The sequence below is a fragment of the Corylus avellana genome, chromosome ca9, assembly GCF_901000735.1.
Source record: "Corylus avellana chromosome ca9, CavTom2PMs-1.0".
NCBI classification, from domain to species: domain Eukaryota; kingdom Viridiplantae; phylum Streptophyta; class Magnoliopsida; order Fagales; family Betulaceae; genus Corylus; species Corylus avellana.
This window is the reverse complement of record NC_081549.1, coordinates 18985642-19010339: the sequence shown is the minus strand read 5'-3', so window position 1 is coordinate 19010339 and position 24698 is coordinate 18985642. Positions and strand designations below refer to the sequence as shown.

The 24698-nt window shown below is 36.2% G+C and overlaps 3 protein-coding genes across 8 annotated transcripts; 1 reads left to right on the top strand and 2 right to left on the bottom strand.

Moving 5' to 3' along the window:
* Nucleotides 1–1497: 1497 nt before the first annotated feature.
* On the bottom strand, nt 1498–7770 carry LOC132161787 (transcription factor MYB3R-5). 6 transcript variants are annotated; one of them, XM_059571973.1, is made up of 10 exons: nt 7637–7770; nt 7462–7528; nt 7014–7184; nt 6681–6732; nt 6254–6311; nt 5504–5598; nt 5307–5410; nt 4908–5036; nt 3195–4396; nt 1498–2109 (listed from the first exon to the last, which is right to left on the bottom strand). In XM_059571973.1, exons 3-9 carry the CDS (start codon nt 7157–7159, stop codon nt 3205–3207), a joined length of 1776 nt encoding a protein of 591 aa, XP_059427956.1. In that variant the 5' UTR covers nt 7160–7184; nt 7462–7528; nt 7637–7770; the 3' UTR covers nt 1498–2109; nt 3195–3204. The 6 variants fall into 6 exon arrangements, with proteins under 6 accessions (XP_059427956.1, XP_059427958.1, XP_059427955.1 ...); XM_059571975.1 differs by having other exon boundaries at nt 7014–7168; XM_059571972.1 differs by lacking the exon at nt 7462–7528.
* Nucleotides 7771–10260: 2490 nt separating this feature from the next.
* On the bottom strand, nt 10261–12603 carry LOC132161761 (mitochondrial import inner membrane translocase subunit Tim9). Its single transcript, XM_059571943.1, has 2 exons — nt 12414–12603; nt 10261–10647 (listed from the first exon to the last, which is right to left on the bottom strand). The coding sequence occupies exons 1-2, from the start codon at nt 12506–12508 to the stop codon at nt 10461–10463; spliced, it is 282 nt and encodes a 93-aa protein (XP_059427926.1). The 5' UTR covers nt 12509–12603; the 3' UTR covers nt 10261–10460.
* Nucleotides 12604–15223: 2620 nt separating this feature from the next.
* Nucleotides 15224–24373, top strand: LOC132192010 (kinesin-like protein KIN-10B). The gene is made up of 13 exons (XM_059607184.1): nt 15224–15498; nt 15591–15759; nt 15874–16267; nt 16573–16778; nt 16882–17192; nt 17272–17338; nt 22997–23078; nt 23189–23481; nt 23576–23622; nt 23722–23743; nt 23831–23893; nt 23991–24029; nt 24132–24373. Exons 1-13 carry the CDS (start codon nt 15329–15331, stop codon nt 24213–24215), a joined length of 1947 nt encoding a protein of 648 aa, XP_059463167.1. The 5' UTR covers nt 15224–15328; the 3' UTR covers nt 24216–24373.
* The last annotated feature ends 325 nt before the right edge of the window (nt 24374–24698 follow it).

The following is a 24698-nucleotide window of genomic DNA, read 5'->3' as shown; positions in this document are numbered from 1 at the left end:
TATGATCTTAGTAATTGCCACATCCTTGTTTACTAGCTTAGAGAATCCATTTAAGGTAGAACACGTACCACCAGAGATAACTATGTGAGTTTTTTTTTGTTTTTTGTTTGTTTGTTTGTTTTTTTTTTTTTTTTTTGGTGCTTTACTAGGGTTAAATACTTTAGTGGTTTGATAAGAAATCAAATAGTCCAACAGTTTTGAAAAGTATCGCAAATGATACATGTGGACTTCTGATAAACACATCTTGTCCTTCATGTCATTCCATTTAATAATTTAACGGCATGCCACATTAAACCAATTAATGACCATCACATGTCTTATTTGTTACGTTAATTTTTTTTTTTTAAAAAAAAAAAAAAATTAGGTGGTGATCTATTATGTATTCATCAATTTTTAATAGATTAATATTGTGCTCTTTTGGCCAAATGGGGGTGGTCGAACCACCCCCTATTTTTTTTTTTTTTTTACATAATATTAATGTGGCATGAGACACATCACAATCATTGATTTATTTGATGTGGCACACCGTTAAATTACTGGACAAAATGACCAACTACGTTTATTAGACATCCACAAGTACCATATGCGGCACTTTATAAAATCGATGGGGTCTATTTCATTTTAGGTCAAATCACATTCACTTGTAAATTATTTAACCCTTTTAACAAATAATCTATGTATATATTTTTTTTTTTATCAAATAATCAATGTATATGATATAAATTAAATCAAATTAATAATTTCATTTTATTTTATCATTTAATCCTTGCCATTTTTAAACCATAAATAATAATTCTAATTTAGTCACTTAAGCTTTCCATTTTTCAAATTTTTAGATAACCTAGGGCTTCCTCATTTCTTTTTCTTTTTTTTTTTTTTTTTTAATTGAATGAGAGAAAAGGGTTACGAGGGATAGGGCTTCCTTCTTTGAGGTTTATGCTCTATTACAAGTTTACAACACTTATGGCTCTCATTTGTTGAGCCTATCTAAACCTCAAAAATATCTTATTTTGGTAATTCTTGGCCTCACCACCTCAAATGGTGTCTTTTCGGCCACCATACAACTACATCTTAGTCTCCCCAACTCTCTCATAAGTTAGCCATAAGCTAAGTTAAAATGGATTTTGTTTATTCCGTACAACTACATCTTAGTCTCCCCAACTCTCTCATAAGTTAGCCATAAGCCAAATTAAAATGGATTTTGTTTATTAATATCCACATCGTCCACAATGAGCTGCCACAACTAGCTTCGCTGGTAGTATCTCTGGTTGCTTTCTTCACTTTCGAGAATCCCTTTTAGAGTTGTAGTAGGATTGTTGTCTAAATTGGATTTTCTTTTTGGCATTTTGGATTATGGTTTTTTTTTTTTTTTTTGGTCTTTTAAAAAAAATTCAAAGTTGTTCTAAACAGTGAAATAAACAATCTTTGGAAGGGTGGGCAAGGCCCCCAAAGTCATATGTATGTCAATTTAATAGATTATGTTATGAAAAAAAAAAATCCACGAAGAAAACTTCATCCTAAATTTCATTCGATGTCCAATTACATTTTTCAGGATAAGGGCTCAAAGAATAGAGTAAAAAAGTTCTTAAAAAAAAAAAGAAAAGTTACCACTCGGAAGACAAATCAGTACGCACCATTAGAAGACAGACTTGTATTTTTTGAAGTACACAGGTTTTATGAGTTATGAGTACAATTACATTGCTACTTCCACTTGTAGATATATGTAGAAAAGAATCCAAGACATGGAAGGGGGGAACAACGAAGTTTTCAAGCATCATTTCCTTTCTTACGATGGGGTATCTGCAAATCCAGTACAGTCAATCTATTTTCACAGGTAATTTGGGACCTATCTTCTTATTCTACACTTACCAGAAGCCTCCTGCCACACACTTTTGTGGGTATGACCAAAAAAATTGTCCGTGTACCTACTAACATGCATCTGCAAGATGATTATGCCATTGAAGATTTATTCATGTTCCAAGCAAGCAATCAAGTTATCCAACTTCAAAATATTTGGTCGCTTTTGAGCAGCTTTTGTAGAATGTGAAATTTGATCGTCGCATAGAAGGAAACTGTCAACCAAATTCAAAATATTTCCAATCTTTATCCCTAAATCAAAAAAAAAAAAAAAAAAAAAACATATTAGAGACATATATGAGAACTGTGTTCATACTTCATAGTTTCATGTCATCACCAACTCAATGGAGATACGTATATCAAAGAAACAAAGAATTTAAAGGGGTGGGTGCTCAACTCTAGGACCAATTCTGTCCCAAAACCCTCAAATCGTATAACATAATATATATAAGCAAAAACCTTAGAATATATGTTCAAACAAATTCAAGATAAGCTTGATGATAGAAGATTATAATCCATATCAAATAATCAGCAAACTTAGCACGAACCAGCTAGTTAACCTTGATGTTAGAACAGAATAATCCAGTCATGGTAGACTTTTCAAGCTAGGATCCATTCGCTTATTTTATATTCTACCTGTCACTAGTCCATTTAGAAAGGGAGCCACAGTTATGTACCTGGATTTCCACAGATTGTAAAAGATGAAAATTCTTACATATCGGTTCAAGTTTAATTTCCTTCAAGGATTTGTATATGTTACAACACATTAACTATGTTGAAGGACTGACCCCTTCCTTCTTCCCAGTTATCTCAGGAAAAAAAAAAAAAAAAACTATGTTTGAAGGGCTTTTCTTCCAAAGGGGAAAAAAAACATAGGGGCAAGAGAAATGATGTGAAGGGGCATATAGAGTGGTTACTGGGAAAAAGTAACTCCATACTCCCAAAACCATAAATGACAGACTATCATGTCTCGGCCCTATGCCAGATGATTAAGATAACTGCCTCCTGCATATATCCTACATATTTGTGCAAATAATGTATCAAGATTTCTTTATTCAACTCAGCAAGCACATTTGAAGATATGTCATGAGCTGAAAATTTATCAGACTCGTCAAGATCTTTCATCCAAAGAATTAGGACTTTCTCAGTGTAGGATCAAGTTTTGATCCTGAAGCAAAACAGAAATGCATTTTTGTTTCCAATGTCTACTGAAATGATCAATATTCAAAGGAAGGAGCCAAAGTGGAATATTTAATTACTTGAGAAGATAGTAGTTCAAAAAAAGAATCGGATGGACCAGAACTTAACGAACAATGGTTAGAGAAGTAAGAACTTACGATTAAAGCCCTAGGTCACTCCAATCTTTGTTGCATGCGAACAATCTTCAGTAACAGGGGAGCTCCCATTTGTGGATAATTCTATGGATTTGGTATTAGCATCACATTTCTCTTTCTCAAATGTGAAATCAAGTTGTTTCTCCACTGACTTCAAAACAGCAGTTCGTTTGGATCTTAACCGATATGGAGGAGATGCATTAAAAGCCTCACCGTTAGCCCCAATAATGCTGTTCCCATGAGAAGCTGGACTCTCACACAAACTTTCATCTTGACACTCGGACTTCTCCAAACTGTTCTTACTTTTTCTCTGTTCATCAGAACCATATACAACTTTTTTAACTGATTCCTCATCTGCTCTCGCAATTTTATTAGGATGCAGATGCTTTTGACCTCCAGTATTCCTCTTTCTTAATATGGAAGGAGTATTGGGGAAGCTCTTAGCGGCCATTTTCAATATTGACTCAGGACTTGGAATGCTTAAACGACCACCCTTCACACAAGGCGGAGTGAAGAAACTAATAGGAGACACAATCGGACTCGAGTTGTACTCATGCTGCATGCAGCTAGAGTTCAGAACATCAAAATCTAATGGATTACAACTTTCTAACTGTGGTGGCTCATAGTACAAAGAACCATATATTGGAGTTTCACGTGACAAAGGTGTTCCAATAACTTTGTCTTCATCAATTTTGATATTGGTTCCACATTTCTCAACCATTGGTTCATCGTTGTTTCCACAATTGTCAATCTTCAGCTTGCTGTTGATTGCACAATTCTCAAACTTTGGCTCGCTGTTGATTCCAGAATTCTCAAAATTTCGCACTGACCCTGAGTTGCTGCAGCTAAGATCCATATTGGATGATCCTGCCTTGAATTCTTCACATTCAGAATCAGCAGAACTATTTGGAATGACATTTAATGAAGCAGCCATGTCACGAGATGGAGCTGAGGAAACTAACTGATCCTTGCTATTTTCATTCGTCTTACAAATGTCTGTAGTTCCAGATGATGATTGGGCAGTTGAATCCGAGCCTTTATTTGAACAAAGAGGTAAGTTTTTAGCTACAGTGGATCTATTCGTGTCTTTAGCACCATTTTGGGGACTATTCTTTGGAAGTGGCGGAAGTTTCCCAGTAGCCAAATAGAAATCTAACTTTTTCTTCAAGGAACTATTCCAGTGATTCTTTATAGCATTGTCAGTTCTGCATAAAGAAAGTCATATAGAAGACTTCACTTAAACTAATACATTCAAGCACACATACTGCAAATGAAGTTAGCCTGTTTTCACAGCATTCCCATAGATTATATATTGGAGATGATGCATTGGATCTAGGTTAAGATAATAAAAAATAAAAGTAGAAAAATCATTCACATTCATTAACAATTCTTTTTTTATTGGCTTCAAATATTGTTCTAAGGGCTTCAGCTGAAAAGCACATTTGTGTGACCTTGAAACGATCTCATCTGCATTGCACATCCATTTACCCCCCAATAATAATAAAGCACTTGGCTTCAAGAATGAGTATGCACATGAGCTGGTGGGAAGGAGCAAGTACAGAAGATGTGAAGTTTTTACTCTACCACGAGTGATGAGATTGGGAATGTGCAAATTTTACTGTGGCCGTTTTGCTTGATCAACCTTATTAATACTTTAATTTAGCACCCAATTTCATTGAAAATAAAAAACGTGACAACTCAAACAAGAATCAGTACCTTCCACATAGAACCTTAGCTATTTCAGCCCATTTGTTCCCATGTATCCGGTGGGCTTTCATGAGAGCTAATTCCTCATCTAAAGTCCAAGCATCTTTTTTAATATCTGGATTCAAATGATTGTGCCACCTGAAGAAATCAGAAACATTCCTTTCATAAGTACAAACAGAAGTTAACCATTTCTTTGCTCATCATGATGAAATCAAATTTAAAACATCAACGCCATCAAGAAGATAGTGATAAAACTTTAAATCATGATCACCCCCATCATATAAAACCAGGAGAAATAACTTCTAAGACCTTATCTTTTTTTTTTCTTTTTTTTTGGGGAGGGAGGATACAAACTGAAAATATTAAACAAGATTACACAGCTAATTATAGTCACAGATAAAATGCTACCTTTCTCGGCATTGTTTCCCTATACGACCAGCCAAAGACTTGGCAATCAAAGACCATTTTGTAGGCCCATATCTTGTTACCAGCTCAATGATTTTATCGTCCTCCTACAAGCCACACAAAGAACAAAAGCTTTAATGCTTGAACCACAAAATGCGAGAAGGAAAACTATTAAACAAAGAAAAAGACCAAAAGCCAACCTCTTGAGTCCATGGTCCTTTTACAAGATCCGGATTTAGAACTTTCTGCCATCGATGCAGACATTGAACTTCAGATCTATCAGGAAAAAACTCAGCTGCAAACACATTGTAGCAACACACATTGGATCAGTTTCATGAATTTAAGCAGAATAGCGTTACTTTATAATGAATACTAGATGTTAAAAAGTTTAGGCTATGTGTCGATCTAATGACTAATATTAAAATACATCAGGCCTTTAACTAGATTTTATTTAAACAAAAGACTACGCTCAACCACTTTTAACAACAAAATATCTATCTATTTGTCCAATTCAATCTTGTTTCTAAAGAATTTGGTTGTTTAAATGTTCTGCTAACTTCAGCTCTGGTTGCCATAGTAGCACAAACTTCTTTCTCAAACCATTTGAATTCCATGACAAGTACTTGGGCTTCTTCTTATGCTGTAACAAACATTGGACTAGCTTCAAATGCTTGGAGGTCTCGAAAGTGGGTAAACCAAAGTAAGGTTATTCAGACATCCAGCTCTATTAATTCATGATTCATTTAAGTCCACTATTTTTCAAACTCTCAAGTACTTCAAGTACACACATTTTCCAAACAGAATCTCTGGCTACTTAAGTTTGGCAAAAATGGCCACCAGAAATTTGTAAAAATAAAATTCCTGACCAACAGCTGCATTTCAGAACTGCACACAACTAAAGCAGCACAGAACAACCAATATCAGAGGCACTAGTGAGGAAAGAAAGAAACCTATTTTCTTCCAACTCTTCCCCTTAAAAGCTGCAACAGCATTCCTTAACGTCTCATCCTATAGAAAATGACGTTGTTGTTAGTAATTATGAGCACAACCCCTGAAAGGTAGATGATAAAAAAACAGCTGCATAAAGCATTGCAACAACAAATGAATATGGGTGAACACAAGCAGATCTGAGCTACATCCACGTGATAGGATATGGTTTCAAAGATCTTCCAAATCAACATGTATGCTACTGATAACATCAGTGGTAAACCAGTCGTTCCTAAACCAAACACCAGATAACGTCTTTCCACATAAGATGACTAAACAACTGCCCTAGATCAACCTCACACTTTCATAAGCTAGCTGACCCACAGGAACACATGAAAAGTTTCTAGACCATAAATTATCGGACTTCAGAGAACTATGAAAAATACTAACCTCCTGTGCAGTCCAACCACCCTTCGCTCGTCTAATTGGGCCAGTGGCCCTCCTGCAAGGACAAATTCGCATAATTAAGCTCATTAGCCAGATAACTGATTACAATGAAAATAACCTATTAGAATGGTCACAAAGCTTCGCCCATATGCAGAGCAGAGAAACCTAATTCATAAAGCAATTTTACGCTTTCTAAGAGGCCTGATAAAAGAAAATTTGGATTAAGCATAGTCAATACAAGACACTGAACATAGCAATTTGACCCCACTTTTTGAGCAGCAGCGCATCACATAGCTATAATTGAATGCAAAAGCAAAGGAATTCAAGAACTAGTACCGAGGAGACGGTGATGTTGGGGCCGGGCTACACGTCCCCGGGGACTTGAGATTTGCACTACCACTGCCTTCGGATACAGAGGAGCTCGAAGCAGCCGTTGATTGTTTATTCTCAAGACAACGCTCTTCCAATTTCATCTCAGCCATCTCATCCTTCTACAAGTACAATCATCTATAAAACCCAACATCCAAATGAACAAAAATAGAAGTAAATAAACAAACAAACAGACAGACAGAGGTATAGCAAACCGTTCCAAGAAAGACAAAACAAATCATAATCACCAAAAACCCTAAAAACCCCACCCGTGCCCAGATTTCCAAAACCCCCCACCGCCAAAGACGAATACAATCAAAACCCAGATCTTACAATCAGTTATCAGATCAAAACCCATGAGTAAAACCAATAATCCTCTACAAGAAACGGAGAATTCTAGGGTTTCTGAACAAACCAATGAATCTTTCACAAATCAGAGCTCTTGGGATTCCAGCAAACAAGTTTACACGATCAAAAAACCACTGTAAAAATATGAAGAAAAAAATAAAAATAAAATAAAATAAACAAAAACCGGTTTTGCAATACAAAAAGACCAAAACAAAAACTTTGATTTGTGAAGGTAAAAGTACCCCCTCCCGTAGAGAAGTGGCGGGAATCGAAATCGAGCTTATCGAAGAGACCAATAAATTCGAGCCCAAGAAAACTCGCTCTCAGAAAGAACCAGGAGCTTTTGTTTCGAAAAATCCTCGCCCGTTGAAACAAAGAGAAAAAGAAAGTAAAAGGAAATATTATTGAATAAGATTTTATATGTATGTAGATATAACGAATATGTGAGGCACCGACGTCTCCGTTAATTATTACCGTTATCGAAGGTCGAGTTTGCTGCGCGAGCTTTTTTAAACAAACAAAAAACCCTATCGGTTAACGGCCTTTGACGGTCCATCTAAACGTTAGGGGACAAAGTTTGAACCTCAAACGGCACTCTAAGGCCACCGCGTTAAATGTCGAGTACGTTTGGAGGTTGTGGATGGGTGGCACGGTTCGCGGGTAATTGCGGACCGTTGGATTGCAAACTAAAGCTCGGGGCTTTAAGTCGGTTTTGTGTTTGAGAAAGAAACGTTTCAACTACATTGATGAGGGTTTTAGGGTATTAAAGTCTGCTGGACGTTGGATCACGAGTCATCAACGGTTAATAATCGTCTTGACACACTGGCTTCTTTTAAGATTTAATCTCGACCCTTAAGTTGCAAAAGGTACTATTTTCCCCATGATTCTCCTTTGTGGGCTTTCTTGTGGGGCATACTCCAAATGGCAAAATCTCAGCGGTTGTAGCAGCATATAACATCAGAGCTGGTATCCAGAGAATCATTAACCAAAAAAAACCAAGAATAAGTGCTATTGGATCAGCATCAACAACTACCCTTCATGTCCCCAAAGGGTGCTCAATCAGCTGGAGATCACGTCTTATGAAGCGAAGGTCACTAATTCGAATCTTCCCTCCCCCTTCTTGTGTGGACATGTCAAAAAAAAAAAAAAAAACACGTCTTATAAAGCGGAGATCACTAGTTTCGAATCTCTCATCTTCCTTCCCTTGTGTGAACATGCAAAAAAATAAAAAATAAAAACCAAGAAATTGGCTCAAGTTAATCAGGAGGTTTGAATTTGATTAATATGTCCAGATATTTTTCCTCCGATCCAATATGATTTTACATAACTCAAATCAAGCTAGAAATTACAGTTTTATCCCGCTGAAGTAACAGTTTAAACCGACCCTCGAATTAGTCATTATTATTAATAAATGAAGAAAGGGTTTCGAAAGGACAGAGTTTTGGAAATTAATGCAACTCAAACTAAATTCTTTACTAAAATGATCTTCAATTATTAACTTTAGGTCTCGACTTACTTTGGTGTTAGTAGTTTTTCTTTTTCAATTTATTTGATTAGTTTATTAGGTTAAATATATAAATTTTTTTTGTATGGCAAAAAAACCCTTCAAGGTAAGGCCATTTTGTGTACTCACTTCTGTCAAGTAAACCTTGGATCCATGCAAAGCGTCTCCTCCACACAGATCGAGTAATACTCTGATTTTGCCAGCGAACTAACCCCAAGAAATTGTTTATACCCAAGAAGATTCGAACCTTAAACCGGATGAAAAAGCTACAAAGACAATGGCCCTTACACTTGAGCCAACCCGCCTAGGGTAAAAGATATAGTGGAAGATAATTTTTTTTTTCTCCTTTTTTAATAAAATCCTTAAATACAATCTGCACCCCTTTTTTTTTTTAATAAAAACTCTTTCTTTAGTATAGGCAAGCCGCAAAATTGAATCCTAAGTCTCTTGTGCAACAAGTTAACCAACGCCTAAAATATCTTTTATAAGTTGGAACACAACTAGTTCGATGATTGAAACTACGTTGTAAACAACAAAAGAACTCAATATTAAATAATTTCAAGAAACTATCAATTGTCAAAATCACCAAAATGAGTAAATTATCTATAATCTTTGGGCTGGCGTTTACTTGTGTACTACGCTTCAGATTATTTTTCCGGTTACATGCTTTTGGATGAATGATTATTAATTAGCATACTTTATGATTTTCAAATCCAATCTCTTCCGACAAACATGTTGTTAAACTGTTGTTATCTTCAACAACCGATGTCCAGTTCAGAGGTTTAAGGATTAAGTCTTACACAGTAGTTGGAAACCTAAACATTGTCATTCAAGCTATACAAAAAAAAAAAAAAAAAAAAAAACACAGACCCTTCAACGGTAACAAAAACTGTACATTTATTGATAAGACAGGTTCGTTTGAAAAGTATCATCATCCAAAGAGCAGGGGCAAACGGGAAAAATAGAGCACCTAAGCAATGAGTTCTGCAGCTACAAACACATGTACTACAATTAACACTAGAATGGCACCAAGTTGGTAATGGTTGCCAAGATCAACATTCTCATGGCTGCAATGAACTCCAAAAAGTTCAAAAATAAACAAATAAATTGTAGGACTAGATTGAATATCAAGAATGCGAAGAGAGATTACCTAGTCCAGAGAATTATCATTTTCCTAAGCATTAATTCTAAATGCTTACCTTGTGAGTTGTGAGCCTTCAACAGGCTTGACGCAATTGCTGACACAGCTAGTTCAGTAGAGCAAGACAACACTAGAATTCTCTTAAAGAGCTGAAATGATAGGCATGCAAATTAAGTTTGGATTCATTACTTTCCCAGATTATATGGAATAAACAACATAACTAAAATATATATATCAAATCCATTTATATCCTGTTGATTGCAAAACTGAGTGAGGGATAAACGAACAAATCAGTCTTCTTGTCATGAAGAATTAACACATAGAACGTATTTCTAGTTCCAAGACTAAAAGAATCGAACTTGTAATAAAACCATATATGTGTGTTACAAGAGTTCCATGCACCGACTTATTAAGAAACGCCTTAATCTGTTGTAGCCGCTCCTTGGTTTAGCTCCGCAAATCTCATGCCAACACGCATAGAGTGCTTTAAGAACTTCTCAGCACACCTACGCACACAAGTCTCCTCTTGCTTGGTCAGGGATTTGCGCTGGAAGGTGTCCACACAGTCCGTAAAACATCTCTCCACCAATGAATTATACATCCTAAGACTGCAATTTGTTTTGATCAAGAAGACAACATGAAAGAATCAGAGGCCTAGAACATCCTAATGTGTTTTTTCTTTTATTCTCAAGTCTTAGAATTCAAAACTGAAGCAACTAGAGAAGACAAGGCATTCTATTGTACAGAAGCCAAAACTTATAACCACTGCTATAAGTTGCCCATATTTCCATGTTGCTAGGATTATCTGAGAATGGAAGAATGACCAAACAAAGAGAAAGCCTTCTGCCGTACATGGCCTTTAGAAAGTATTAAAAACAAACTGCTAAATAGAGCAGCCATATTAATGACATAGTCTGTTAACACTCTGCACGGCATCTCTCAGCACAAGTTCAACATAAAATCTACAGTAGTCTGGGAAAATAATGCTTCTTAGTCTATGTTTTGAAGCATTCTTGGTTAATTCTGTCTGTACGCAATGCATCAGTATGTACTAATTCCTGAGACAATTCTGGCATATAATAATATAACCAAATCTTTACCAGGGCTATAGAGATTAGCAGACATAAGATAGAGGTCAGAAATATGTAAACAATTTGTGGCATATGCCATTGGCTGATACATCAGGTAAGAGAAACAAGTGCATCAAAAAAGCAAGTAGATTGATGACTTTTTAATGGAAAGACAAAGTAAGAGCATGCCATCGAATATTTGCAACATATGCCAGAAAGGCTTCCTTTGGTTTTGTATGAACAAATCCAAGAACAAATAGCAGGGTAAGAATGGGTTTAGCTAATGGATATATTAACCAATCCTTAGACCACTAACACCTAAACCATGTCAAACTATCAGTGCACAAATTGTTCGATTCTCTGAATGAGTATCATTGGCTCACTGATCAACATACATGTGATAAATCAGATTTTAAAGTTTAGAATATAGCACAGATAAGCTCAAAATGGAATGATCTAAAAGCTTCTTTTTGCCGACTTCCTTCAATAGCTTTAAGACAAATAGCTAGATAGACAAACAAGTATTTTTCTACCTCATATGTTTTCATTCATTGCCCTAAAGAAGAACGTACACTTTCCGCCTTTTGGACACCACAGTAGGAACCCTTAAAAAAATTGCCATCATTTGCCCAACAAGATAATCATCCATCGTTTTTCTTTGTTGGTCTCTTAGACTCTTACAAACTAATCACCCATTAAATAACTTTACCAAATTCTTTTGAATCTCTGCTCCTACATTTTTAAATTTTCTTTTAGCATATAATTCTAGCTTCGACGAGTTGGAATGTCAAACTCAACGTTTAGCCCTGAAAATCCCAAATCTAATGAAGCATTCACATGTGACTACTTAGATCTAAAACAAATCACCGAACCCAAGAACAAAAATTAACGGCAAACACCAAAACCCACCAATTATCTTACGCTACTGGCTTTTTTCCATATCCACAGGAGCATCAGCCTGATTTCCCATTGAGCACTTCAATCAACAAGTTAATCCTCTGGGCAGTTGGGTAACTTTCTAAATATATGCCTCAACTAAACAACAATAACTAATTCACCTTTCTCCACCCCAAATTATCATCACTAAAACCAACTAATCAATTCAATACAATCAGAGTTTGGTCTCTTCAAACTTCATACTTTAAGCCCAACAAAAAACAAAACAAAAGAAATCCCAATAATTCAAATTTTACGAAAATGGAAGTGGCAATAAGGAAACAAATTAAGAAATAAAGAAACAATTGTGCATATATATATATACTCCTAAGAATTGTTGGGATTGTTCAGAGAAAGAGAGAGAGAACCTGTCGCGGATCTGAAGCTGGTCGATCATGGTAGACATTCGTGCCTTATCTTCTTCAGGAAGAGAGTCCAAGTCTGCCAGCATGGTCTTGTCCATCTTTGTTGATTCTTCAACAATTTTCGAGGTTCAGGGTTTAACAGCTCTGCTTTCTCGGGGCTTTAGAACGAACGAAAAAAATGATGCCTCTTAAACCCTACCCTACGTGGTTTTTTTTCTTTTTTTTGCGGTTCTTATTGGACAATAATCCATTAATCAACCACCAATCAAAAATTTAGGCCATAAAATGATAATTAATTAATAAATAATTCTTAAAGGACAGTAAGCAAATTCATTTATAGTTTCAGTTTAAATTGTGATTAATTAACGGCTTAGAGTTGCCATTATCTTGAAAAACAGTGAGATTGGATTTGAGAGACAAGACAAAGCAGGAGAGAGAGAGAGAGATTGCAGAGAATAATGATGTTTTATCATCCCAATTAACATAAGTGCATAACCTAGGACTAGGAGATTTGTGATTATTGTAAAGTTACAGTAGTTGCTCAGTTCTCTTTTACTTCATATATTTCAATTTTCAGAACAACTGCCGCATATTCATTCATGGGAAATTCACTTAACTTTACCTCTATTGTAATATTTTCTAAATTAATTTTTTTATAAAAAAAAAAAAAAAATTGTTGCAATTGACCCCTTAAATTACTTGCCCCTCTTACTTAGTTCCCTCCATTAGAATTTTTTATTAAATCCGACGAAAAATACATGTAACCCAAAAAGACAATATTACCCTTATATATACATACTTTTCACTTTTTCACGCTCAATTCCCCATACTCATAGTAACTTTTAAAATTACCATTAGATTTGTGATGAATTTTAATCCAAAGTAGTTTTAAAAGCCACCTATAAAAGTGCGGGGAATTGAGTGTACAAAAGTGAAAGTATGTGTAGCATTATATTGAAAGGAGACTAGTACATGGGTTCATGGTCGTGGGTCTCCATTGAGAGGATACCTTGCTATGGGTTTCCCTCAGAGATTTTAATTTTAACTTTTCTTTAATTTAAGGATAATTTGGTATTTTCACATATCCCACCATAAGTATAATAGACATTTAACGCGGTTGTCATCCAAGTTAACCAAAAACCCTAACTACAAGGAATTATAAGTGAAATGTTAATAGTTTGGAGGGTCAATCACAATCTTTCTTAATTTGAGCAAGATATAATAGCAATAGAATTAAAAGTTTAATGGAAATAAGTGTACTTTTCCTTCATTTATCCAAACCAATGTTTTGTGCCAACGAGTGTAAGATTCAAAGGGAAGAAATTTGGCCATGCAGTGGAGTTCACATTTTATGAAATTAAATTATTCAACGGATACATTCTACTAATGTTTTTACAAAATTTTACTTGCTAGCTAGCACCTCCCCCTTTTTTTTTTTTTTGGTAAAGTCTATTTAACTCCCTCAAACTATTACCTCAATAACAATCTATCCTCCAAACTACCAACTGCGACAATTTACCCCCCAAACTACCAAAATAATGACATGTATCTCTAATTTTAACAAAATAACGAAATTACTCTTACTAAAATAGAAACAAAAATACTAAAATTTATTTATTTTTTCAAAATTTTAAGAGTATTTTTGTCTTATTGAAAATTTTATAGGAGTAAATTGTCATTGGGGTGATAATTTGAGAGAATTAAGTGAACTTTACCCTTTTTTTTTTTTTTAAGGAAATGCGCATTAAATTTGGGATAAATTTGCTAGTGAAGTTATAATTGGAATTTTTTTTTTTTTTAAATCACTTATAAAATCCAATTTTACATGATAAAAAAATAATTTATGACTTGATTTTATCCATCCACTCAATATTATACAATACACCCACATAATATTCGACTAACTTTTTGCGATATCATCAAAAGAAACAATTATCCAGATACTTCTGGATGCATGAACAGTTAATAAAAAGTATAAATGAAGGATAATGATTAAAGTCTCAGACAACCTGAGCACCAATTTCCAATTCATCTTTTGGCAATCCCAACTGAATTATGCATTTTCCTTTTGTTTTCTCTTTCTCCCTTCTGCTTCAACAATTACCAGCTTTGAAGCATAGTTATTCTAGTCGGCTTCTTTAACAGTGATTGTAAAGTAGGAAAAGGATGTAGTTTTGTATGAGATTTATTTTTCTAAATTAATTTTAGGTTTTTTAATCATTTATTCGAATAGGTGAGTTTTATAGAAACTCTCTTATTTTGATATCTAATTGCTAAATATCTCGATTCTTAAAACAACGGACAGGTAAAATAAAAAAATAAAAAATAAAAAAAAAACTAAAAAAAAACTAAGCAAATACTTGTTTTTTTTTTTTTTTAACTCTTTTTTCAGTTTGATTTGACACCACTACCACTCAATTAAAAAATTTTCAACTTTACTCAATATTTTTCAACCCACCTAATATATAAATATTAAAAAAAAAAAATGTTAGGTGTTCTTCTAATTTTTTTTGGTGTCTTTTTAATTGTGACGTGGCTTTTAAAATTACCGTCGAGTTTGAAATTATCATTATTAACTTTTAATCTATTGGCGATTTTAAAAGTTACATCACATTTGAAATGATTTTAAAAGAACACTAAAAAAACACCTAATATTTCTCATAAAAAAAATAATAATAATAATAACACACCACGAGCCATAATGTTCTTACCGCTCATCTAATTCTCAATTTTTTTGTTTTTGTTTTTGATTTTGAAAACACTGTTTCAAAAGGATATCTAACCGTTAAGATTTCAAATAAAAGGAGGTCCAACGGTCGCCAACATCCATTTCTAGGTAACCTCTCTCGTTTGTTCTGTATCTCTCTCTTGCTCTCTGTAGCCCGAACTGTAAAATCTTTCCTACTCCTTCAAAGACCATGAACCCCAACTCCATCTCCAAGGTCAGAGTCATTGTGAGGGTGCGTCCCTTTCTCCCCCACGAGATCTCCGACAAGAACAATGACCGTACACCATGCGTTTCAGTTCTTGATCAAGATTCTGAGTACGGTGAAGAAGTCGCCGTTTATCTCAAAGATAAGGATACCAGGTAAATAATTCATGCCTTCCAAATTTAAATCTGTGAGGAAAATTTTAGGGTTTTTGATTTTTACTATGGATTTGTTTTCTTTATGGTTGTAGCCGAAACGAGTGCTATCGGTTGGACTCTTTCTTTGGCCAGGAGGACAACAATTTGGGTCGGATCTTTTACAAAGAAGTGAGCCCTTTGATTCCTGGAATTTTCCATGGTTGCAATGCAACGGTGTTTGCCTACGGGGCTACCGGCAGTGGAAAGACTTATACCATGCAGGTTACCGAGAAATCAAGAGAAAGAAAATAAATTGTGAAAATAAATTGTGAAATTTTGAAATTTGAAATTTTGAAATTTTCTGCTTTATTAATCAGGACATGGTTGATGTTGCAGGGCACTGATGAGCAGCCAGGTCTGATGCCACTGGCCATGTCTACAATTCTCCCATTGTGCCAAAGCACAGGAAGCACAGCAGAGATCTCGTACTACGAGGTATATATGGACAGGTGTTATGATCTTTTAGAGCTCAAAGCGAAGGAAATAGCGATTTTGGATGATAAAGATGGGAAAATTCATCTTCGGGGACTATCTCGGGTCCCTGTAAAGTCGATGTCCGAATTCTATGAGGCATTTTCTTGTGGGGTTCAGAGGCGGAAAGTTGCCCACACGGATCTCAACGATGTCTCTAGCCGGAGCCACGGGGTGCTTGTGATTTCTGTTTCCACTCCTTCAGGTGATGGCTCTGTGGCTGCTGTTACTGGGAAGCTCAACCTCATAGACTTGGCAGGTTACTTCCACACCTTCTCTGGTCATATTCAGACATCTCTGTGTGTATGCGTGTGTGGGTGTGCTGTGAGAATGGCTATGGGCAACGACTCATTTTTTTTCACGACTTGTCAATTCGGCACGAACCCAATACAAAATTTAAAATTAAAGAATTTGACCCGTTGAATTAATAGTTTTATACCGCACTAAACCCAACATGTGAAAACTAATTAGTACCCCTAACTGTGGGGGTGTAGGTTGTTTTTGTCTGTGGGTGTGTGTATCTGGTGGTCTTCCCAATTTTGATTTGTATGCTGATTTAACCAGGTAATGAAGATAATAGAAGGACCTTCAATGAAGGGATTCGTCTCCAAGAGAGTGGGAAGATCAACCAGTCCTTATTCGCATTGTCGAATGTGATTTATGCACTGAACAATAACAAACCACGCGTGCCCTATAGAGAAAGCAAATTGACCCGAATATTGCAGGACTCTCTTGGTGGAACAAGCCGTGCTATAATGGTTGCTTGCCTGGTATGGACTTGTACTTGCCTTTTCTTTTCTTTTTCTTGTTGATCTATAGGTTATCATATGGTTGTACCGAAATTTCAATGAAACCTTATTTCTTTGATTATAGAACCCGGGAGAGTACCAGGAATCTGTTCATACTGTCAGCTTGGCTGCCCGTTCCCGGCACATCTCCAATTTCGTATCTTCAGCTCATAAGCTAGAGACCCCAAAGGATAAAATGGACATGGAGGCCAAGCTGCGCGCTTGGCTTGAATCTAAAGGCAAGACAAAGAGCGCACAAAGATTTGGAGCATTCAACTCTCCTTTTATGGGAAAAACTCCCAGTTCTGTTAGCTCTGTTAAGAAACCCAGTATCTTTCGCAGCTCTGTGAAAGCAAAGGCTTCAACCAACCGAGGTGTCTGTGAGGCAAAAGAAAGGTATGGGGTAATTAATTGAATCTTTCTCATCGTAGGCTGAAGTGATACTCCCCATTGCCTAATTGCAATATATGTGCAGGTTTATTATACCTGAGCCTGTCATGAATTTGTTTAACAATGAAGGTCCAGTGGATGCTTGCTTGGAGGTAAGAATTTGAATACTGTTTTGGTTGTTTTCAGGATTATTGTTTATAATTTAGAAGATAGATTGTATAAAGAGTTTTGGTTGTTTTCAGGATTATTGTTTATAATTTAGAAGATAGATTGTATAAAGAGTTTATTAGCTCCAGGTGAAGATAATGTTGGCTGCCGACAGGTTTTTCCCTACTTAAGATAAGATTTTGATTAAACAAAATGGAGCAAGTCATACAAAGATTTATCTAGATGGTTTTCCATCTATCTAGAAGGTTCTATTCAAAAATTTATCTAGATGGTTCTTCATCCATCTAGAAGGTTCTCTTCAAAGATTTATCTAGATCTCTATCCATCTAGAAAGTTCTCAATTTGTTTTCATCATCTAGATGGTTCTACCTTGGAGGCCAATTTCATTCATCTAGATGGTTCAAACTTGGGGGCTAAGTTCATCATCTAGATGGTTCTAACAGTGGCCTTATGTCTCAAATGATGATTGATGATGATCAACAACACACGAGAAGAGAAGCCAGGAGAGGAGAGCTTCAATTATACTTCAGAGAGAGAGTTAAGAAAATAGTGTTTTAATACGCCACTGAGAGTGTATATTAGTTTCAACAGAGGTTGTTTCTCTCTGTATTATTTTACTCCTGTATTAACTCAAGTTATGCAAAGTTTTGCATAACTTGAGTAAACACCACTGTAACAAGTTGTTTATAGTGGATTAATCGGAGTTAGTCCCGTGAATGTAGGCTTACTGCCGAACCACGTAAATACTATGTGTTGATCTCTTGCATTTCTCATTCCATTTTTATTCTGTGGAGTTTGCACAACCATTGAGTCAAGGGTGTGTCCATCATTAACAAGTGGTATTAGAGTAGAGCCAGGCTGACGGTAATATAGTACTATTCACCGACGTTTTTCATTTGAAGATTGTTGTGCAATTTTCAACAATTTTAATGGAAGGTACAAGCAGCAGAATGATAAGCCTAAATGGTAGCAATTGGCTGCTTTGGAAAGGCAAGCTCCAATTGAAGGTGACACAGCCAAGCCAAAGGAAACTTCAGATGCAGAGTGGAAGAAATTAAATTTACAAATAATTGGTCTCATCCGGCAATGGGTGGATGACAAAGACCATCATATTTCCGATGAAACCAATGCTTGTGAATTATGGAAGAAGCTGACAGCAAGATACGAGCGAAAGACAGCCGTAAATAAAGCCTTCTTGATTCGACAACTTGTTAACTTGAAGTTTAAGAAGGGTGTTTCAGTTTTCGACCATTTGAATGATTTTCAAAGTATTGTAAATCAACTGAACACTATGAAGATGTCTCTTGTTTCAGCTTAATGATGCTCTTAAGCTCTCTACCAGATAGCTGTGAAATCTTGGTGGTGTCCTTGAGTAACTCTACTCCCGATGGCAAGATGACCATGGAGCAAGTCACAAGCAGCATGTTCAATGAAGAAACCAGAAGGTAGGCTACTGGGACAGACAGTGCACAAGCTCTTGTCACAGAGAACAGGGGCAGAAGCAAAAACAGAGGTTTCAAGAGTCGTGATAAATCCAAAGGGAGGTCAAAGTCAAGAGGGAGGTCCATTGAAAGAAGAAAATGTTATCATTGCGGCAAAGGAGGGTCATATGAAGAGAAATTGCTATGCTTGGAAGCGAGAACAAAACCAAGCTGACGTAGCCAAAGAAAAGATGATTAAAAGAATATAACTGCCACTTGCTCGGGGCAAGATGTGGTAGTTCTATCTTATGGCGTTGGGGATTGTTTGCATGTTGCGAGTAATGATGAGGAGTGGGTTGTAGACACCACTACCTCTTACCATGCTACTCCTAACAAAGAGATCTTCACATCATACAAAGCAGGTGACTTGGGTATGGTAAGAATGGGTAACACTAGCAACTCGAAGAGAGTTGGGTTGGTAATATTCGTGTTCAAACCAATGTCGGGTTTACATTGATTTTGAAAAATGTTCGACATATTTCCAAACCTGCGTCTTAATCTCATATCTGGGAATATTCTTGATAAAGAAGGGTATGAAAGTTACTTTGGCAAAAGAATTTGGAAGCTCACCAAGGGATCTTTGGTGGTGGCTAAAGGCAAGTCTTGTTGTTCATTATACAAGACACATATGAAGGTGTGTCGTGATGAGTTGTTCGCTGTGGAAGATAGTTCATCTCCAAATTTATGGCACAAAAGGCTGGGTCACATGAGTGAGAAAGGGTTGCAGATTTTGGCAAAGAAGTCGCCCATTCCTGTTGACAAAGGTAAAGCTCTTAATCCATGTGAACATTGTTTATTCGGGAAGCAACATAGAGTTTCTTTTGTAACGTCTTTACAAAAGAAATCTACTATTTTGGAGAGGGTCTACTCAGATGTTTGTAGACCTATCGAAGTTCCAACCTTGGGTGGCAATAGATATTTTGTCATTCATTGATGATGCATCAAGAAAAGTGTGGGTCTATCTATTAACAATTCCATGCCATGGTTGAAAGAGAAACTGGAAAGCAGTTGAAGTGTCTCCATATTGACAACGAAGGAGAATATACTGTGAAGAAGTTCAGAAGCTTTTGCTCAGAGCATGGAATAAGGCATGAAAAGTCAAGCACCCCACAACACAATGGTATTGCGGAGAGGATGAACCGCACCATTGTAGAAAGAGTTAGATGCATGCTAAAAATGGTTGGATTACACAAGTCATTTTGGGGAGAGGCCACTCTGACGGCCTGCTATTTAATCAACCGTTCACCTTCAGTTCCTTTGGGTTTCAACACACCGGAGAGAGTATGGAGTGGAAGAGATGTCTCATATTCTCATTTGAAGGTATTTGGGTGCAAGACTTTTGATGACAAGGCACTTCCCTGTATTTTTCTGGGTTACGGAAATGAAGAATTTGGATTCAGGCTATGGGATCCAATCAAGAGGAAGATTGTCAGAAGTCGAGATGTGGTTTTCTATGAAGACCAATTCTATGGTGATGCAGATAAACCTAAGAAGTTTAAAGCTGCGATTGAAGATATAGTTGATTTATCTTCCAATCCTTCTCAGCATACTCCAGACGAGGAAGTTCTGCATGATGCTACACCAGAATTGACTCCCAGTGATGAGCCAGAGTTCCTTGATAATGATGAGGATACTGAGCAGGGGGAGCATCCTCATGATCAGGAAGATTCAAGATCTCAAGTTAGAAGATCTACGAGAGAGCATAGACCGTCATCCAAATATCCTACTTTAGAAGATATTCTGTTTACTGGAGAGGGAGAGCTAGAGAGTTTCCAAGAAGTACAATCTCATAAGGATAAAATTTACTGGGTAAAAGCCATGCAAGAATAGATGAATTCTTTGCAGAAAAATGATACTTATGAGTTGGTAGAACTTCCTAAAGGCAGAAAAGCACTGAAGAACAAGTGGGCGTTCAAGCTGAAAATGGATAGCAGTGGAAAGCTAGCAAAGTACAAAGCACGGTTAGTAATTAAAGGCTTTGCACAAAAGAAAGGCATTGACTTTGATGAGATCTTCTCTCCAGTTGTGAAGATGAGTTCTATCAGAGTCATTCTTGGTATGACAGCTAGTTTGGATCTTGAGCTTGAACAATTGGATGTAAAGACTGCATTCCTTCATGGTGATTTGAAGGAAGAGATTTACATGGCGTAGCCCGAAGGTTTTGAAGTAAAGGAAAGGAGCACTTGGTTTGCAAATTGAAGAAAAGTCTGTATGGTCTCAAGCAAACACCAAGACAATGGTATAAGAAGTTTGAGTCATTCATGGTGGGTCACGGGTACAACAAGACCGAGGCAGATCATTGTGTTTATTTCAAGAAGTTCGATGAAGGTAACTTCATTATCCTTTTGCTATATGTTAATAATATGTTGATAGTAGGGCAAGATGCAAAAATGATTAGCAACTTGAAAAATGAGTTGTTCAAGTCCTTTGACATGAAGGACTTAGACGCTCAACAGATTTTGGGTATGCAAATCATACGTGACAGAAAAGCCAAGAAGGTGTGGGTGTCACAAGAGAAGTATGTTGAACGGGTGCTTGAAAGATTCAACATGAAAAATGCTAAACCAGTTAGCACACCACTTGCTAATCACTTTAAGCTTAGTAGAAACTCACATCCGTGTACAGAGGAAGAGAAGAAAGCAATGGAGGTCATTCCTTACTCCTCAGCTGTTGGGAGTCTTATGTATGCCATGGTGTGCACACGACCAAACATTGCACATGCTGTAGGTACTGTCAGCAGATCTCAAATTCGGGCAAAGATCATTGGAAAGCTGTGAAATAGATCTTTAGATATTTGAAGGGTACTTCCAAGTTATGCTTAATGTATGGTGGTTCCAAACCAGAATTAATAGGCTTTACTGATTCTGATATGGCAGGGGATTTAGACAATAGAAAATATACTTCCGGATATATGTTTACCTTTGCAGGCGGAGCTATCTCATGGTAATCAAAACTCCAGAAGTGTGTTGCATTATCAACTACAGAAGCAGAATACATTGTCGCTACAGAAGCTGCCAAGGAAATGCTATGGATGAAAAGATTTCTTCTTGAGCTTGGAGTAAAGCAAGATGAGTATGTGGTATTTTGTGATAGTCAAAGTGCTATAGACTTGAGCAAAAATGCTACTTATCATTATCGGACGAAGCATATTGATGTGAGGTATCATTGGCTATGTGAGGTGATAGACAAGAAGCAAATGAAGCTCGAAAAGATCGATACAGAAAAGAATCCCTCTGATATGTTGACTAAGGTGGTTCTGACTGGGAAGCATGAGCTATGTTCTCAGTTAGCCGGTTTAAACTTCCTGTGAGTGAAGTTAGTCGTGGCTTGCTCCTCTAAGTAGGGAGGGGGAGATTTGTTGGCTGCCGACAAGGTTTTTTCCTACTTAAGATTAGATTTTGATTAAACAAAATGGAGCAAGTCATACAAAGATTTATCTAGATGGTTTATCCATCTATCTAGAAGGTTCTCTTCAAAGATTTATCTAGATGGTTCTCCATCCATCTAGAAGGTTCTCTTCAAAGATTTATCTAAATGGTTCTCTATCCATCTAGAAGGTTCTCAAATTGTGTTTATCATCTAGATGGTTCTACCTTGGAGGCCAAATTCATTCATCTAGATGGTTCTAACTTGGGGGCAAAGTTCATCATCTAGATGGTCCTAACTTTGGCTATTTATAGCCAAGGAGCCTTATGCCTCAAATGATGATTGATGATGATCAATAACACACGAGAAGAGAAGCCAGAAGAGGAGAGCTTCAATTATACTCCAGAGAGAGAGTTAAGAAAAGAGTGTTTTAATATACCACTGAGAGTGTATATTAGTTTCAATAGAGGTTGTTTCTCTCTGTATTATTTTAGTTTTGTATGACTTGAGTAAACATCACTGTAACAAGTTTATATTGGATTAATCGGAGTTAGTCCCGTGGATGTAGGCCCATTGCCGAACCACGTAAATACTATGTTTTGATCTCTTGCGTTTATCATTCCATTATTATTCTGTGGAGTTTGCACAACCATTAAGTCAAGGGTGTGTCCATCCCTAATAGATAAGACTGCTGAAATTCATCTAGTTTAATTTTCTTACATATTTAGTATGTAGAGAAGCGAAACAATCTGAAATTTTCCACTTCCATGCATATTAATTGTAGTTCCATTGCAGATTGAGCAAGTTGCTGGCATGTCAAATAAGGAAGAGGTTGAGGTTACTGCTGATGGAATTCTGTCAAATACTTACTTGCCCGGTATGTCTCTATGAGAGATTTGATAAAATTGTAATAATATTTGTAGAATTTTGCTCTTTGTGACAGTAATTGGATTTTTTTAATGCTTTAAAACATGTATGTTTGAATAGATGAAGCATCTGATAAAGAGGAGAATATGACAGCTGCTGCCAAGAGTGTTGGGTCATCCCCAGTTACTGAGAAGACAAATGCACTGCAGAGTTCTTCAAGAAAAGTTCTTTCCCAAATAGACACCAATATAACTCAAAAACCCCTTGAGGGACTCTCATCCACAGACCAAACATGCCCAGATTTCTTTGAGCAAATTACTCCCAAAAAACCTTTCATTGAGACCTCTGCAAACAAGCTGCAAATATTTGGCACCCCACTTGATAAATTCAATGCACAGAGCTCCAATTTGAAGGTAGATACCAAAAAAAAAAAAAAAAAATTCAATGCAGTGTTTCTCTTTGGGCTCTTAAAAATATGATTCTCACCCCTGAAATTCTTCTGTGCAGAGCTATCTTATTCAAGAGTATATTGACTTCTTAAATACGGCCAGCAAGTAAGTTCTGCTACTAATTGATTTCTATTTTCCATTTCTCATGTTGCTTTCTGTGAATTGTTAAGTACTGAGCTTGTCATTTGACTTTTATGATTGCAGAGAGGAGCTGCTAGAGTTAAAGGTATGTTTTAGCCAATTAATATCTTCCCATGCCACTGATGAGATATCTTTTGTTTCTTTAACCCTCTTCCTTTGAACATTATTGTAGGGGATCGGAATAAAAAGGGCAGAGTACATAATTGAACTCCGAGAAACAAGCCCATTCAAATCGGTAAGAGAAGTTACTAAGCTTTAAGCATCAAATTCCAGCTACCTAGATTGTACAGTACAAGTAATGCTTTTTCTGTATATATCTGACATTGTTGCAGTTGAGTGATTTGGAGAAGATAGGCCTTTCATCCAAGCAGGTAACCTGATATCATTGTAAATTGAGAGAGAAAATTTTGGCTACAAACAGGATAAATGATTTTTATTACTGATGCACTCCCAAAAAAAAAAAACTTTTATAGGTTCACAACTTGTTCACCAGAGCTGCAAGAGGGATTCTTGATAGACCAGAAGATTCAACTCCTAGTTGTTCAGAGATTTATTAATATTCTGTGTGTCTTATATGTATTTGTATCAACCATGTAACGCAGCCCGAGGAGGTTTGAGATTATTGAATGTAAATTTAGTCTGGAATTTGTTTTATTAGTTATTTATTTGAAATGATTCAGTGGATCTGATATAAGTTGACAACGGCAACCGACTTTCAATCCTATCTTCTAGATATTCTCAGCTGAATTAATCATATCATCATCTGACTCCTACAGTTTATAGATTCACTTTCATAGTTTAATTATCTCAACCACCACCTAACAGGATCATTTTCAATCTATTATGAACTCAAAAATATTCAGTTTATGGTTAAGATTTTTTTTAAAAAATTATATGGTCACAAATGACACATATATCATTAATAAAAATAATAATAAAATATTATTTTAAATTAAAAAAATTAAAAAAAAAAAAGATTTAGCTTGACTGGCCATAGGGTGGCCGAACCACCCCCCTCGAACTACTCCCATCTTCCAAAA

What these genes read in the sequence shown, in the direction of transcription:
- LOC132161787 (XM_059571973.1), bottom strand. Translation starts at nt 7,159, where the DNA reads ATGGCTGAGATGAAATTGGAAGAGCGTTGTCTTGAGAATAAACAATCA. An exon ending in GAAGAGTTGGAAGAAAATAG is followed by an intron (nt 5,599 to 6,253) that starts GTTTCTTTCTTT and finishes ATGTGTTTGCAG; the next exon opens with CTGAGTTTTTTCCTGATAGA. An exon ending in GCTAAGGTTCTATGTGGAAG is followed by an intron (nt 4,397 to 4,907) that starts GTACTGATTCTT and finishes TTCTTTATGCAG; the next exon opens with AACTGACAATGCTATAAAGA.
- LOC132161761 (XM_059571943.1), bottom strand. Translation starts at nt 12,508, where the DNA reads ATGGACAAGACCATGCTGGCAGACTTGGACTCTCTTCCTGAAGAAGAT. An exon ending in CAGCTTCAGATCCGCGACAG is followed by an intron (nt 10,648 to 12,413) that starts GTTCTCTCTCTC and finishes AACAAATTGCAG; the next exon opens with TCTTAGGATGTATAATTCAT.
- LOC132192010 (XM_059607184.1), top strand. Translation starts at nt 15,329, where the DNA reads ATGAACCCCAACTCCATCTCCAAGGTCAGAGTCATTGTGAGGGTGCGT. An exon ending in CAGTGGATGCTTGCTTGGAG is followed by an intron (nt 17,339 to 22,996) that starts GTAAGAATTTGA and finishes GTTCCATTGCAG; the next exon opens with ATTGAGCAAGTTGCTGGCAT. An exon ending in AGGAGCTGCTAGAGTTAAAG is followed by an intron (nt 23,744 to 23,830) that starts GTATGTTTTAGC and finishes ACATTATTGTAG; the next exon opens with GGGATCGGAATAAAAAGGGC.